This window comes from Gekko japonicus, unplaced genomic scaffold (assembly GCF_001447785.1).
Source record: "Gekko japonicus isolate JY-2015 unplaced genomic scaffold, Gekko_japonicus_V1.1 scaffold666, whole genome shotgun sequence".
NCBI classification, from domain to species: domain Eukaryota; kingdom Metazoa; phylum Chordata; class Lepidosauria; order Squamata; family Gekkonidae; genus Gekko; species Gekko japonicus.
The window spans coordinates 395,891-413,580 of NW_015160854.1; the positions used below are offsets into that span (position 1 = coordinate 395,891).

At 49.6% G+C, this 17,690-nt stretch overlaps 1 protein-coding gene across 1 annotated transcript in view; it reads right to left on the reverse strand.

The window, feature by feature from the left end:
- Positions 1–297: 297 nt before the first annotated feature.
- LOC107118965 (prostaglandin D2 receptor-like) overlaps positions 298–17,690 on the reverse strand; it is a 28,911-nt gene continuing 11,518 nt past the window's right edge. Inside the window, exon 3 of the mRNA XM_015421372.1 lies at positions 298–574. Within this exon, the coding sequence (XP_015276858.1) occupies positions 341–574 (234 nt within the window). The 3' untranslated portion in view covers positions 298–340. The remainder of the gene's footprint in view (positions 575–17,690) is intronic.

The following is a 17,690-nucleotide window of genomic DNA, read 5'->3' on the forward strand; positions in this document are numbered from 1 at the left end:
TGGCTTGTAAAAACCACGGGAGAGCGCTCATAACATTGGTATTTGAAGGACTGGGCACTGTCAGTTCAAAAAGGCTCGGGCTGTACAGATCAGGTATGGCCCTTAGCGAACATTTGGTAGCCTTTGGTCACTAATTCCCAGATTTCTCCACAAGCACCAGATTCCACCTGGAAGGAGCATATTCCACGGACAATGGTGTGGTCATAACCCAGGAGATATCGCGGCTTCTTCTCTTGGCTACGGCGAGCATCCACTCACTTCACTTTGGGCTGTTCCACAGACCAGCTGGACATCCAACCACATTAGCTCCGTCTCCAGGAAATGGAAGAAAGCCGTGCTCTCACTGCGGCTGCCCGGAATCCTTCCGGGTCGACGTTTCGAGGAGTTGAGAGTGCGAGGCTCTCTTTGAACTCAGCCTCCTCGAGACCCGGTGGAGGCATGTGCGAAACACCGACGTCCGGAAGATGATGAAGACCCAGGGGTCAACGATGGAGTTCACGGAAAAAAAACGGAGGGCGGTGAGGTCGGCGTTCTCGTCGTCATCCGGGGCGAAAGCTCCGATGTAAGCACGGATCTGGGGGAGGACAAAGAAATCTGGTTGAGCGTGCACAGCAGAAGAAAAGGCTCGACGACAACAGGCGTACACATTCATTTCGCAAAGGGCACGAGCAGGGCTTTTTTTGTAGAAAAAGCCCAGCAGGAACTCATTAGCATAATAGGCCACACCCAACAGCAGGAACGTATTAGCATATTAGGCCACACCTTGATAGCATGGCTCATTGGCATATTAGGCCACACCCCCATGTTACCAGAAGTGTGGTCATCCAGCCACACCCACCTTTTGCTTCTTATTCTGTTTACCCTGTTTGTAGCAGGAACTCCTTTGCATGTTAGGCCACACACCCCTAACGTAGCCAATCCTAATGAGTTTCTGCTGGTGGGTGTGGCCTATTATGCTAATGAGTTCCTGCTGGGCATGGCCAACTCAGGAGCCAGCCGGAACTCCGTTCCTGTGCGTTCCTGCCCAAAAATAGCCCTGGGCACGAGGGAGAGAAACACCACTGGAGGAGAGGAGGCAGCGGGGCGTCAGACTAGGAGCAGGGACGACTGGGTTCGAATCTCCACTCTGCCAGGGAAGCCCGCCGGGTGAACTGGGGCTGGTTGCATGCTCTCGGCGGTTTGCCATTCCTTGCCTCCGCGCAGCCCTGGACGTCTTTGTGGGTCTCCCCCAGTGTTCCCTCTAAGCTGAGTGAGTGCGAGCTAGCTCACAGTTTTTTTAGCCTCTGGCTCACACATTTTTTTTTTGTCCTAGCTTAGGAAGGGACGTGGCTCCAGAGCAAATGAATTGATGCCAGCAGCCACATCGCTCGCTCACAACTTGAAGGCCAGGAGCTCACAAAGTAGAACGTTTGCTCACACGACCCCACAGCTTAGAGGGAGCATTGGTGGTCCAAATACCAACCGGGACCGACCCTGCTTAGCTTCTGAGATCTGCTTATCCTGGGAAACCAGGTCAGGGTAGTTTTTGTTTTATGTTCTGCTCATTTGAAGGCTTATTTGAAAGCCTTGGCCCAGCCAGACAAATTCGAGCAACATCTGGCACCTTGGAAGGGCTGATTTGTGAGTGACTCATTAAGGAGACGGATATTTGTACAAACTGGCAGTTGGTCGGAATTTGGAACTTACCCAGAACCAGGGGTCATTCCGTAGAAAAAGAGGTGCAGGAGCTCATTAGCATAACTCATTTGCATACGCCACACCCCCGGACATCACCGGAAGTGTGTCAGAAGGCGACACCCACTGCTCAGGCTTCACTGGACTCTTTTGGATTGCTAGCTATTGGGGGGGAGGGAATGTGCAGATCTGTCCTTGCAGAGGAGGGAGAGCTTGTACCTGAATAAAACTTGGTCTTAAAGGTGCCACTGGACTGTTTTGGACTGGGGGGGGGGCTCTGCAACTTACCTGGCTGCTTCTTGCTCTGACTGAGGGCTGCTGGGAGCAGGGGGCGGGGCTTGTTGCATGTGCCCGCCCCCTGGGCTCTTTACTGCCGGAGCTCCGCTCCTGTGCACTCCCACAGGAAATGACCCCTGCCCAGAACTTTGATAATTTTTTTTTAAAAAGCTTAGTATTGAGGGACTTCAAAATAAACAAACGAAACCTGAAATCCCAAATTCCGTCAATATATTTTTGGGTGATTCTGTTGCCTTAGCCCTGACTTGGATTGCCTGGGCTAGCTGGATCTCATCAGATCTCGGAAGCTAAGCAGGGTCGCCCCCAGTTAGTACTTGGATGGGAGACCACCAAGGAAGCCCAGGGTTGCTATGCAGAGGCAGGCCATGGTAAAGTCACTTCTGAATATAAAGTCAAAAGTTAAATAAATAAATAAATAAATAAAACCCTGAAGGGTTCCCATGTGTTTCCTGTGACTTGGCGGCACTATCCCCCGCCAAGGTTACTTTCATTTCCCAAATGCAATTGGCTCTGTCTTATCCTTGATTAGCGTGTGTTTTCTAAAAGCGGACTCTTTTCAATATAAGTGCTGCAGAGAGCAGACGATAGCACAGAAGAAGCGTTCCTCCTCCTCTCTAGCACGTATTTCCCCCTCCTTAGAGTAAGGTGCCAGTTTGGTGCAGTGGTTAGAAGTGCGCGGACTCTAATCTGGGAGAACTGGGTTTGGTCCCCCACTCCTCCACATGCAGCTGCTGGGTGACCTTGGGTCAGTCACAAGTTCCTTCAGAGCTGTTCTCTCAAGGGCAGTCCTCGAAAGAACTCCCTCAGCCCCTCCAACCTCACAGGGTGTCTGCGGTGGAGAGGGGGAAGGGAAAGGAGTCTGTAAGCTGCTCTGAGACTCCGAGTGAAGGGCGGGGTATAAATCCAATCTCCTCCTCCTCCTCCTCCTCCTCCTCCTCCTCCTCTTCTTCTTCTTCTTCTTCTTCTTCTTCTTCTTCTTCTTCTTCTTCTTCTTCTTCTTCCCCCCTCCAAGGAACTCAGAAAATCCATGCTCTGTATTCAGTAGTTGTTGAGTTCTTAATACAATTGAATTTCCTGTGTGTTTTGTATTGTAATGTATTTAATAAAAATTGTTAATTTTTTTTTTTTTTTAAAGGAACTCAGAGCAGGGGGTCAATGGCTCTCCCTTCCCAATTCCATCATCTCCCAGTAAACTTTACAACAGGGCGAGAATCTGAACACAGGTTTCCTCGGGTGGGGTTTCCCAACCTTTTTGACCCTGTGGGCACCTCTGGAAAAATGTGTGAGTTGGGGAGTCTTACCTGGCTGGCGGGCAGGAGGCTGCGGACCACGTTCCTGGACTGCGCACCCTGCGATGACATCAGCCGGAAGTGATATCATCGTGCTGGGCGTGTTGTACAGGGGACGCTCTAGCATGTGGCCAAAACCTCGACGGTCACTATAGAGTTTTGAGCCTAATGCTAGAGCGTCCCCAAGGCGATGACGTCACTTCCGGCTGATGTCATTGTGCCAGGCATGTCGGGCACGATGGGGCTCTTTGGGGGTGGGGCGCTCCCCACTGGCTAGATGGTCGGTGGTGGATTGGGCCCTCCGAAAACCCCACCACTGCCCTATAGTCTTGACACTCTAAACTCTCTCTCTCACACACACATACACACAAACATGCACAAACAAAGGAACTGCTTCCTCTCCCTGCTCTGATGTGTGTGTCATCTAAAAACAAAGTACCGGGTATTTTTCCATTCTTTTATTTATGCCAATTTATATATACAATGAGGTGACTCAGCTCTTCTCTACTGAAAGAGGGACCTAATAATAAATATTATTAGTCGCAGGGGCCCATCGCCAACGTTAAGACACTGCGCGCACACGCTCGGAGGAATTTCGGCCTTCCTTATTGATTCCCCCCTCACTTTCGGCTTTCCAGTAAATCGTGACCATATTTATTCCTGCAGGAATTTGATGTTTTCATTCCCGGAGACTCCATATCCCTTTGCAAACCCTACAGCTCGAGAGCCGATTGTAGGCTGCTTTATCTCTCGGCTCTTTTTAAAACAGATCATCTTTGTTTAAATAGTTTGAGCCTGCCGGGCTTCTGTTTTTGATTTCAGCAAGCTTTTGCGGTTTACGGGCCTGCAAGGATTCCCAGGGAAGGGTGAACACTTTGGAAACCCTGTCCCAGTCCCAAACTCTCCCTTCTCCACTATTCTAGTCAAGTTGTCTGGGACCCGAATAGGTTGGCCCCCCCCCCCCATGCGCCTTTTCTATTTAACGTAGGGGTCCCCGATCTGTTTGAGCCTGTGGACACCTTTGGAACTCTTGACACTGGATGGAAGGAGAAGGAGAAAAAGGAAGAAGAAGAAGAGAAGAAGAGATTGGATGTATACCCCACCCTTCACTACCCAAAGGAGTCTCAGAGCGGCTTACAAACTCCTTTCCCTTCCCCCTCCCCCCCGCAGACGCCCTGTGAGGTAGGCGGGGCTGAGAGAGCTCTTGACAGAAATGGCTCTTTTTCAAGAACAGCTCTTGTCAGAACTACGGCTTGCCCAAGGTCATCCAGCCAGGTGCAAGTGGCGGAGTGGGGAATCAAACACGGTTCTCCCAGATTAGAGTCCGCGCACTTAACCACGACACCAAACAGCAAACTACACCAAACTCTTGACACTGGATGGAAGGAGAAGGAGAAGAGATTGGATTATATCCCGTCCTTCACTCCGAGTCTCAGAGCAGTTTACAATCTCCTTTCCCTTCCCCTCCCCACAACAGACACCCTGAGAGGTAGGTGGGGCTGAGAGAGCTCTCCTGAGGACTGCCCTTGAGAGAAGAGCTCTGAGAGAACTTGTGACTGACCCAAGATCACTCCAGCAGCTGCATGTGGAGGAGTGGGGGAATCAAACCCAGTTCTCCAGGATTAGAGTCTGTGCTCCTAACCACTATGCCAAACTGGTGGGCGCAACCACAAGATGGCTGCCCCAAGAGACAGAGCACAAGATCCTTGAGCTGTGGTGGAGCCAGCCGCCAAAGCAACTTTAAAAAAAATCTTCACAGCCAATCAAATCTCCAGTGGCCAATCAGAAGCCTTGCTGGGCAAAAGCCCCACCCAGCCATGCTTGGTGGGTGGGTACCAGGTAAAATGTCTGTGGGCACATGGTGCCCACGGGGCACCGTGTTGGGGAATGTTGTTTTATCCTGTGTGTCCAGGACCACGTTCAGGCTGCATCAACTGCACGAGGGTATTTCTTTGTTTTTTTTAAAAAAGTAACAATTTCTTTCTTTGTTAGTTTCCAGAGACTTCCTTTTCCAGCACCCCCCAGAAAGTCCCGGAGAAAGCAGAGATCCTGGCTCTCTGTGGGTGGTCCCACTGTATGGCTTTCTTTAACCACACAGGAGGGGCAGCCAGTTTGCTACTTAACACCGTGACGATAGTAGTAGATAACTCACTGAAAATGTCGAGACAGTGTGTGACTGCAATAAAGAAGGCCAATGCTATGCTGGGGATTATTAGGAAGGGTATTGAAAACAGATCAGACAATATCATAATGCCCCTATACAAATCAATGGTGAGACCTCATTTGCAATTCTGGTCACCACACCTTCAAAAGGATATTATAGCTTTGGAAAAAGTGCAGAAAAGGGCAACTCGAATGATAAAAGGGTTGGAACACTTTCCCTATGAGGAAAGGTTAAAGCGCTTAGGCTCTTTAGCTTGGAGAAACGACGACTGAGGGGTGACATGATTGAGGTTTATAAGATTATGCATGGGAAAGAGCAGGTAGAGAAAGAGGTACTTTTCTCCCTTTCTCACAATACAAGAACTCGTGGGCACTCCATGAAATTGCTGAGCGGTCGGGTTAGAACGGATAAAAGGAAGTCCTTCTTCACCCAAAGAGTGATTAACACATGGTATTCACTGCCACAGGAGATGGTGGCGGCTACAAGCATGGACGGCTTCAAGAGGGAATTGGATAAGCATATGGAGCAGAGGTCCATCAGTGGCCATTAGCCACAAGGGATAGATAGGGGCTCTGGGGCAAGTGATGCTCTGTCATCTTGGTGCTTGGGGGGGGGGGACAACAGTGGGAGGGCTTCTAGTGTCCTGGCCCCACTGCTGGACCTCCTGATGGCACTGGTATTTCTAGCCACTGTGTGACACAGAGTGTTGGACTGGATGGGCCTTTGGCCTGATCCAACATTGGCGTCTCTTATGTTCTTATGTTCTAAGGATCTGCACAAAGGGGGGAACGGAGTTTGGAAATACCATCCTGCTTCGGATTAATCCACATACAAACCCCCAGCATACAAACGCTGCTCAAGGAAGGCAAAGGTTTCAGACAACGGGACCGGCGGGAATGAAGAGTTCAAAGAGGCTTTCGTGGGAAGTCTGTGACCAACAGGAGCGCCCCCTGGTGGGCAAAGGCTGGCTGTAGGTATGGAACGCTTTAGAATGGGCAGGCCCCCCGCCTTGGGTTGCCAGTCTCCAGGTGAAGCCTGGAGTCCTCTCGGAACTGCCAGTTCATGCGGTTGCTAGAAAGGCTTTCTTCCAACCCAGCGTATCCTGAAAAATGGCCCCTTGTCTTGATACTGTAAAACAAAAATGAGCCACGCCGTGCTAACTTATGCCACAGATTCTCTATTATGATATAATAACAACGAAAGGTAGCTTGAATGAACTTAACAATACCTCTACATCTAATGTACCTCCTGGGTATATCACAAACTATTTTGAAGGCATAAATACAATTCTGTTGTTTTCTCATCCGAAGACACCTCTCGCGGCTTGACTTCAGGTATGGCGGCAAGTTCTTCTGCAACCAAATCTCAGCTGGCTGACGTGTTTCGAAAACTGTTCTTTGTCAAAGCCAGTATGAAGAAAAGCCTATATCACTCTAAAGAGTTGCCCGACTTTCACAGCAACCGCCTGTAGACCAGGGGTGTCAAACATGCGGCCTGGGGGCCGGATCGGGCCCCTGGAGGGCTTCTATCAGGCCCGCAGTGGAACTGGCTGTCTTCTGCTTCTCCTTCCAGTTCTGCTGCTGCTGCGTCATCGTAGGTTTGTAGATTACAGATACACACCTGAACAGCATACTCAAGATTGTAACAGCACAGGCATTTTGATGCAACAATTCAGAGCAAGAGGTGTCAGTGATCAGACACTGTTAAATAAACAAGCTATGGCAAGAGTGCTGATGTTTTGAGCATGTTTTTATTTTAAGTAAAAAAAACCCCACCTTTGTGTTTGTGTCCTTTATAAAGTTTATATCTCCGCTACCTGGCATTACATTTTATGACACGCATGGCCTCATGGCAAGGTCTCATTTATGTCAGATCCAGCCCCCATAACAAATTAGTTCGACACCCCTGCTCTAAAGAGTCACCCGACTTCCATGGCAGCAGCCTGTAGACGGTGGGTTCCGAGTCCAGTGTTTCCTCTAAGCTGAGTGAGTGTGAGCTAGCTCACAGTTTTTTAGCCTCTGGCTCACACGTTTTTGTCTCAGCTCAGGAAGGAGGGCTCCAGAGCAAACTAATTGATGCAGCAGCCAAACCGCTTGCTCACAACTATAATGCCAGTCGCTCACAAAGTAGAATTTTTACTCACAACGCTCCACAGCTTAGAGGGAGCATGGGTTCCGACTTCTGGCATGTCTTTCGAATCCTGATACAGCTGGTCTGGCCACTTGAATCCATGCCACTGTGACATCTAGACTAGACCACTGTAAGAATAGATTCTTTTGAACTATGGTGCTGGAGAAGACTCTTGAGAGTCCCTTGGACTGCAAGAAGATCAAATCAGTCAATCCTAAAAGAAATCAACCTTGACTGTTCCCTGGAAGGCCAGATAATGAAACTGAAGCTCAAATACTTTGGCCACCCAAAGAGAAGGGAGCACTCACTGGAGAAGACCCTGATGCTGGGAAAGATTGAAGGTCAAAGAAGACGGGGACGGCAAAGGATGAGATGGTTAGACAGTGTCATCGATGCAACGAACATGAAATTGAGCCAACTTCAGAGGACGATGGAGGACAGGAGGGCCTGGCGTGATGTGGTCCATGGGGTCGCGAAGTGTCGTACTCGACTGTGCGAATGAACAACAACAAAAGGTACATTGGTCTCCCCTCAGAATCAGTTCCGAAATTCCAGCTGGTACAAAATGCCACAGGCTGGCTATTATTGGGGGTCAGATAGAGCACGCATATTACTCCCATCCTATGGTCACTCCGGCGGCTGTCCATCTATCACCAGCCTCAATTTAAAGTCCTGGCTATCCCCGACAAAGCCCTTCATGGCCACGGAGCCTCATATTGGCGAGACGGCCTCTCCCCTGATAGCTTCACTCACAAACGGGCGACGTCAACAAGCGCCTGTACGCCTGCATTCTCCACTGTGGCCCCTGTCTTATGGGATGGCCTGGCTGAGGAATTGCGTGAGGCTACAAGCATGGACGGCTTCAAAAGGGAATTCGATAAGCATATGGAGCAGAGGTCCATCAGTGGCTATTAGCCACAAGGTATAGATAGGGGCTCTGGGGCAAGTGATGCTCTGTCTTCTTGGTGCTTGGGGGGGTCAACAGTGGGTGGGCTTCTAATGTCCTGGCCCCACTGGTGGACCTCCTGAGGGCACCTGGTATTTCTGGCCACTGTGTGACAGAGTGTTGGACTAGATGGGCCTTTGGCCTGATCCAACATTGGCGTCTCTTATGTTTATATGTTCTCAGGAAGAGGGGTGGGTTTCGTTAGAAAGGAATTCCGTGATATGTCATGAGTTTTTTTTTTTTTAAATCACTCAGAGAATTATTAAGATGAGTTTTGGCCTGCAGAAGCCTTCTGATCTTGGCATCATTCTGGGCTAGGTCTTGAGCTTTAATATTTTTACCCCCCAAAAAAGTTACCGAAGGCTGGGGGGGGGCAGAGTTGTCTAAGTCAGGAAATTCCTCGGATGGGGCTCAGCCAGGATCATAGACTCACAGAGTCGGAAGGGACCTTCCGGGTCATCTAGTCCAACCCCTGCACAAGGCAGGACATTCACAAATACCTCCCCCCTCCACACCCACACCCAGTCACCCCTGTTCCACCCCCAGAAGATGGCAAAAAAAACTCCAGGATCTCCAGCCAAATTGGCCTGGAGAAAAATGGCTTCCTGGCCCCAAAGTGGCGGTCACCATCTCCCTGGGCGTGTAAGAAAGGCCCACGAGGACTAAGCTCTGAGGCAACCCTTCCTGCCCTCCCTCCCGTGATCTGCCTAAGTTCACAGAATCTGCATTGCTGTCAGATGGCCCATCTCTAGCCTCTGCTTGAAAACCTCCAAAGGAAGAGAGCCCACCACCTCCTGAGGAAGCCTGTTCCACTGAGGAACCTCTCTAACTGTCAGGAAGTTCTTCCTAAGGTTTAGCCAAAAACTCTTCTGATTTAATTTAAACCCCTTGGTTCTGGTCCGACCTTCTGGGGCAGCAGAAAACAACCCCGCTCCATCCTCTGGATGACAGCCCTTCAAGTATTTGAAGATGGTTATCATATCACCTCCCAGTCGTCTCCTCTCCAGGCTAAACAAACCCAGCTCCTTCAACCTTTCCTCAAAGGAATTGGTCTCTAGACCCCTCACCATCTTTGATGCCCTCCTCTGGACACATTCCAGCTTCTCTATATCCTTCTTAAATTGTCGTGCCCCAAACGGAACACAATACTCTAGGTGAGGTCTAACCAGAGCAGAGTAAAGCGATACCATCACTTCGCGTGATCTGGACACTATACTTCTGTTGATACAGCCCAAAAGATGCACACGAAAGCTTAAGTTGTTTTTCAGTCGCACACTCGAGTCCGCGACCCCATGGACCAGCTCCCACCAGGCCCTCCTGTCTTCCGCCATACTCTGAAGTTTGCTCAATCTCATGTTCGTTGCATCTATGACACTGTCTAACCATCTCATCCTTTGCCGTCCCCGTCTTCTTTGACCTTCAATCGTTCCCAGCATCAGGGTCTTCTCCAGGGAGTGCTCCCTTCTCATTGGGTGGCCAAAGTTTTTGAGCTTCAGTTTCATTATCTGGCCTTCCAGGGAACAGTCAGGGTTGATTTCTTTTAGGATTTGACTGATTTGTTCTTCTTGCAGTCCAAGGGACTCTCAAGAGTCTTCTCCAGCACCATAGTTCAAAAGAATCTAAAAACAAAACCTACAAACAGTATTCAGACCCACCAGAAAAATACAACAGATGACAGGATCGGCAAAAGACAGAAGAGACCCCCTCACTTCTGCAGGAATATACCGCATACCATGCAGTTGTGGACATGTTTACATCGGGACCACACAGCATAGCATTCAGACAAGAATAAAAGAACATGAAAGACACTGCAGACTTGGCCAGCCTGAAAAATCAGCAGGGGCTGAACATAGCCTAACTCAAACAGGACACAGGATTTTGTTCCAAGACACTGAAAGAGGCTGGACAACACTTCCAATTGCCATGTCAGATTACACAGGGAAGCCATTGAAATTCATAAACATAAACACAATTTCAACAGGAAAGAAGAGAGTTTAAAAATAAATAGGGCATGGTTTCTTGTCCTGAAAAGCACAAAAGGCCTTTCATCTGACAATAGCACTACAGATAAGATTAGAATTTCAACAGCCAATCCACATACAAAAGAACCTCCGCAGGAAACAGGAAACCTCAGGAAACAATCCATATACAAAAGAACCTCCTCAGGAAAGCATGTTCATAGCCTGGGGATATAAATTACCTGCCTACCATTTTCTTCTCACCTTGACACAGAGAGTACTCCATCTTTCTGTGTGATACCTCTGAGGATGCCAGTCACAGCTGCTGGCCGAACGTCAGGTTGTAGAATGCCAAGACCACGGCCACACAACCTAGAAAATCTACAGCAACTAATTTCTTCAGTTTATTTATGTTATTTATTTATAGTCCCTCTTTCCTGCCGGGACTCAAGGACGATTACACAGAGAGAGTCCATCCAATTAACAAAATGGGAAACTCAATAAACAATGTGACAGGATTTGGGCTGCGGAACCAACCAGAAGTCTAAAAAACAGACCTGAAGCAAAGTATAAGTGTTAATATGACACTTTAACGATGCAAAATTATGCAATGGGAGCCAACCCATAGTAAACTGTACATACTAGTACAGACCACAATCTCCAGTAATTTATCCAAGTCACTTTGTGAAGCCTTTTTGCACAGTGCTACCCTTTTGCCTTCATAGAAAAATCCTCTTGAACAAGAATTTAAGAGCCCTGCTGGATTGGACCAATAGTCCATCTAGTCCAGCATCCTGTCTCACACAGTGGTCAACCATTTCCTCTGGAGGGCCAACAAAAGGGCACAGAGAGTGAGGCCTTCATTAGAACATCAGAACAGCTCTGCTGGATCAGACCAGTGAGCGTCCATCCAGTTCGGCATCCTGTCTCTTACAGTGGCCAACCAGTTCCTCTGGAGGGCCAACAACAGGGCACAGAGGCCGAGGCCTTCCCCTGATAAGAAAAGAAGAGCCCTGCTGGATCAGACCAGTGGTCCATCTAGCCCAGCATCCTGTCTCACACAGTGGCCAACCAGTTCCTCTGGACAGCCAGCAAGAGGATGTAGAGGACTCAGCCTTTCCCGGATAAGAACATCAGAAGAGCCCTGCAGGATCAGACTAGCGGTCCATCTAGTCCAGCATCCCGTCTCACACAGTGGTCAGCCAGTTCCTCTGGAGGGCCAACAACAGGGCAGAGAGGCCAAGGCCTTCCTAAGAACATCAGAAGAGCCCTGCTGGTTCAGACAAGTGGTCCATCTAGTCCAGCCTCCTATCTCACCCAGTGGCCAACCATTTCCTCTGGAGGGCCAACAGCAGGGCAGAGAGGCCGAGGCCTTCATAAGAACATCACAAGAGCCCTGCTGGGTCAGACCAGTGAGGGTCCATCTTGTCCAGCATCCTGTCTCACACAGGGGCCAAACAGTTCCTCTGGAGGGCCATCAATAGGTCATATAGGCCGAAGCCTTCCCCTGAGGTTGCCTCCTGGCTCTGAAATTCAGAGGTTTCGTGCCTCTGAATGTGGAAGTTCCCCTACACAAAAGGAGACCACTGGTCTGTCTGGCTCAGTCGCACCTCCTCTGAGTAGGAGCAGCACTCCATGACCTCAGGTAAAGGTCTTTTTCAAGACCAAGACCCCACAACCTTTGCTATGAATTCAGCCTGGAACTTTCTGCACGTGAGCCAACATCCTGACCCTCCACCCCTTCCTCTGGAAAGTGACTCCGTCGGGCAGCAACTGGCATCTGTGAACACCCCTCAACCCCCCGCCCCCGGACAACCTCCAACCTGATGCTTTTAGTCCTTGTCTTAAAAAGGCGAGGAATGTCTCTATACTGGCCCAGCAGCCAGCAGGTTTTAAGAGCTTCTTAAAAACAATCTAACTTTATCCTCTATTAAAACTTCCCCCAGAGAGCTTTCCGGTTACAGATCTGATAGCAGACCACAGCAGCAAAGGTATTTACAGTCGAGGTTCTGCTAATGAATCGGCGCACCCAGGAGACAGAGAGAGCAACGGAGGCAGACCTTCCGGAAACATCTGCTTGGCTGCTGCAGGAAACGGGACGCTGGAGTAGACGGACCTTTGGTGTGGTCCTGCCGGGTGGCTCTCATCCTAACGAATTAACGAAACTTAAAACATGCATTAGCCGCCTTTCTTCCTTCTGGAGCGCCCGGCAGCTTACAATGCAAACAGAACGTATAAAATGTCGTACGCAAAAATACACAAAACCAAAATTTAAAAAATAAGAATTTAGGAACGACGTGGTCCTAAATAAAACTGTCTTCACGGTCCACTGAAGATCAACTGTTAGGGGGCCAGACGCATCTCCCCATAACCGTGGGGCTGCCACTGAAAGGGCCCTGTCTTCGGTACCCAATAAATGACCTTCTAGAAGAGTCAAGAGGAGCTGCGGTGGCTCAAGTGGTTAAGGCGCTGAACTGCAGGCTGTGGAAGGTCGGTCGTTCAGCAGTTTGAGACCCGAGTGTGCCGCGTGACGGAGTGAGCTCCCGTCTCCAGTTCCAGCTCCTGCCCACCTAGCAGTTCGAAAGCAAGAAATTGCAAGTAGATAAATAGGTACCGCTTCTGTGGGAAGGTAACAGCGTTCCGTGCGCCTTGGGGTTTAGTCATGCCGGCCACATGGCCACGGAAACATCTTCGGACAGCGCTGGCTCTTCGGCTTTGAAACGGAGATGAGCACCGCAACTCTAGAGTCGGACTCGACTGGCTTTCGAGCAAGGGAACCTTTACCTTTTTTAGAAGAGTCAAGAGGGCCTCTTTGGGATTTCATTCCCAGGCAGGAACACATGGGAGAAGACAGTCCTTCAGGTATTTGGTTCCAAACGATGGCGAGGCTTTAAAGGACAAAACCAACCCCATGAACTGGGCTTGGGAGCAGATCAGTCAGCCGGTGTGATTGCTGTAGTATCGGGGTCACATGCTCCTGATCATTGGCCCTCACAAGCAATCTAGCTGCTCCTTATGTTCTCAACGTCATAAAAAGTAGCCGCCTGTCCCTGGCAAAGAAGAAGCAGAGATTCGCTACCCAAACGAGTCTCAGAGCGGCTTACAAACTGCTTTCCCTTCCCCTCCCCACAACAGACACCCTGTGAGGTAGGTGGGGCTGAGAGAGCTCTGACAGAACTGCTCTTGAGAGAACTTGTGACTGACCCAAGGTCACACCAGCAGCTGCATGTGGAGGGGTGGGGAATCAAACCCGGTTCTCCCAGATTAGAGTCCACATTCTTAACCACTACACCAAACTGGCAGGAAGGGGGGTTGCTCGCTGTGTTCAGAAAGGCACACGGCAAAGTCTTCCTACGTTTATACCATTTCAGGTCGCAGCTAGGTGCTGGCCGGATCACACACCCCCCCCCAGGGTTGCCAAACAAATAAAAAAGGAATACCCAGAATAATCTGTCAACGCTGTACAAATCACCTTTGAGACTACTGTCTTCTTATACAACTCCACTTACAACCAAAAATAATACTCATAACGAATGGTTTTGCCACCGTGTATAAATGACATCTGCACCAGTTGAACAGTGACCTAATAGTGTAGTGGTTAAGTGCGCGGACTCTAATCTGGGAGAACCGGGCTTGATTCCCCACTCCTCCACTTGCAGCTGCTGGATGACCTTGGGCAAGGCATAGTTCTGATAAGAGCTGTTCTTGAAAAAGAGCAGTTTCTGTCAGAGCTCTCTCAGCCCCACCGACCTCACAGGGTGTCTGTTGTGGGGAGGGGAAGGGAAAGGAGTTTGGAAGCCACTCTGACACACCGTTGGGTAGTGAAGGGCGGGGTATAGATCCAATCTCTTAAGAGCAGTTTCTCTCAGAGCTCTCTCAGCCCCACCTACTGTTGTGTTTGTAAGCCGCTCTGAGACACCTTTGGGTAGTGAAGGGCTGGGTATAAATCCAATCTCTTCTATTCGCTGTATTTCCATTTTTGTGTGGTTGTTAACCTCCAGGGGATGGCTGGAGCTCTCTTGCTATCACGACTGATCTCCAGCCAACAGATTGGCTCACCTGGAGAAAATGGCTGCTTTGGAGGGTGGACTCTATGGCATTCTATCCCGACGAAGTCCCTCCCCTTCCCAAGCCCCTCCCTCCTCAGGCTCCACCCCCCAAAATCTCCAGGCATTCCCCAACCCCGAGCCAGCGACCCTATCCCTCCATGTAAAAAACTCCATGCATGTAGAAAGATAGCACGGGCTTTCTCCCTGGCATGCTAGTCTTCTAGGCTGAAGGGAGGTCCCTTATAAAAGGGGACATGTTCATGCATGCCGTTTGGCATTGAAAAAAATCAGACCTGGGAACCCTATCACGTAACCAGAAGTGGCATCACACGTTGCTGCCGTTGTGATTGTGAGTGAGTGTGAGCTAGCTTACAGTTTTTTTAGCCTCCAGGTCACACATTTTTGATTTATGCAGGAGCCAAATGGCTCACTCGCAACTTTAATGCCAGCAGCTCACAAAGCAGGATTTTTGCTCACAAGACTCCACAGCTTAGAGCAGGGGTGTCAAACATGTGGCCCGGGGGCCAGATCAGGCCCCCGGAGGGCTGCCAATAGGCCCGCAGTGGAACTGGCCATCTCCTGCTTCCAGTTCTGCTGCTGCTGCATCATACCTTGCTTCGCCAGACTCTCTCAATCACTCAACCATTTCATGTTTTCGCCTGGGTTCTAGACTCAGAACTCCGAAGACGAGATTTCTGTGGGGAATGTCGATAAATCAAAAGTAGGTTTGCAGCTTACAGGGCCAATGTTTTAAGCATGTTTTTTATTTTAAGTAAAAAAAACCCACCTTTGTGTGTGTTGTTTAAAAGTTTATATCTCCGCTACCCGGCATTACATTTTATGACACACACAGCCCAGCCCAACAAGGTCTCATTTATGTCAGATCCGGCCCTCATAACAAATGGGATCAACACCCCTGGCTTAGAGGGAGCATTGGTGGGCAGAGTTTTAAATATGCAAAAAGAGCAGCGCTCGGGCGGCTGAAAGAACAACCTTTTATTTAGAAGAGAAACAACTGTGCAAAGAGGAGAGGAGAGAGAAGGTTCCAACTGTCAAACCATCTCGCCGTGCAACGAATAACTCGGGAGGAAGTGGGCTCAAAAAGAGGAAGTCTCCAATGAGCCAATCAGAAGACAGGAGGGGATCCTTTGAAAAATGCCCAGAAGTCCTTCATCCGACTATGCTGGCTACTTAACCCCCTCCGATCTCCCCGTAGGATACTCTTCTCATTCTTCTTGCTTCACGCACACAGCAGGTCTTGTCTATTCTAAAAGCTGCGACACTCTAGAAATTCAGGGGTTTTTTTAAGTTCCTGCCCCGAAAACACTCAACTTCCGCTTTGCTAAAGTTCTGCTGACTCTTCTTTTGGCTTAACCGGTCCTTACCGACGGTAGGCTATCTGCTTCCTGAATCACACCTTCGCCCAACTGCTTCTGTGACTAATTTATCCCTTGAGCGTTCCTGTGAAATTTCTCATTCGGGTTGAACTTTTCAGGTCAACCTATTTCTTTTAAAGGGACAGGATAGTCATTTGCGACATACATGCCGTTTGTACAGGTGGACTCCGCTCCCGTTTTGTGAGAACAGTTGAACGAAACGTTAGGGAGAACTTCCTGACAGCCGGAGCGGTTCCTCAGTGGAACAGGCTTCCTTGGGAGGTGGCGGGCTCTGCTTCTTGGGAGGTTTCCAAGCAGAGGCTAGATAGCCATCTGACAGCAATGCAGATTCTGTGAATTTAGACAGATCACGAGAGGGGAGGGCAGGAAGGATTGCCTCAGTGCTTAGTTCTCGTGGCCGTTTCTGAACACGCCCGGGGAAATGCTGATTGCCACTTTGGGGTCAGGAAGCCATTTTTCTCCAGGCCAGTTTGGCCTGGGATCCTGGAGGTTCTTTGTCATCTTCTGGGCATGGAACAGCAGTCACTGGGTGTGTGTGTGGGGGGGAAGTATTTGTGAGTTTTCCCACACTGTGCAGGGGGTTGGACTAGATGACCCCGGAGGTCCCTCCCAGCTCTATGTTTCAGTGTGCCTTCTCCTTCGTGGGGGAATGCCATCCTAAATAAAGCACAGGGGAGCTCACCGAATTTGCAGCATATAAATACATACATTTGCAGCACATAAATAAAAAAAACATATTTATGTTTTATTGTCACTTCTGACTAAACGATGCATCGTCCTCACTTGACCACAGGTCTGAAAGACAAGCCCACTCATTCCTCCTCTCCGGTCACAGGGTTTCCGCAGAGGCCGTTTTTTTTTTCCTGGGAAGTCAGAAATCCTCTATTAACCCGTTTCTAAAGAACAATGATTAAAAACGCAGTTTCAGGAAGCTCGCGGTTAGGACAAAGTTACCCTTCTTAACTATTAAATGCAGCACACTGTGTTGTGTTGTGGCTATCGCGTTCCCATAGGGATGTCGTGTTAGGAAATATCCGGGGCCCTGGCTCATTGACCGAGCATCTGCTTTGCAGGCAGGCGATCCGTGCCGGCTCCAGTTAAAAGCCTCGGGTAGCTGGCGATGTCCCGTCTAAGATGGGGTGCAGAGGAACACTGCAACTTGGGATGGGGAGCAGCAGCCCGTGGTAGCCGTTTTGTACTTGTCTCTGCCTCCTGTGGCAGCCATTTTTGTGGTAGCACCCATGGCCCCACAGGATCAGAAAGGTTAGGGACCCCTGCCCTTGGTAACCCTAGATGAGCCTGTATTTCCCAGACCCAACCTTCCATCAGTATAGGAAAGATACTGGCCTACATTGCAGGGCTCTTGGAAGAATTCCAACAACACTGTGCATTAACTACTTTGAACGCTGAATGGGCTACACAAACTCCCGATCTCGTCAGATCTCGGAAGTTAAGCAGAGTCAACTCTGGCAAGGACGTCCTTTTTTTTTTTTAAGCCAGTTTGGTGTCGTGGTTAAGGGCGCGGACTCTAATCTGGGAGAGCCGGGTTTGATTCCCCACTCCTCCACTTGCACCTGGCTGGATGACCTTGGGCAAGCCGTAGTTCTGATAAGAGATGTTCTTGAAAAAGAGTCGTTTCTGTCAGAGCTCTCTCAGCCCAGCCGACCTCACAGGGTGTCTGTTGTGGGGAGGGGAAGGGAAAGGAGTTTGTAAGCTGCTCTGAGACACCTTTGGGTAGTGAAGGGCAGCGTATAAATCCAATCTCCTCCTCCTCCTCCTCCTCCTC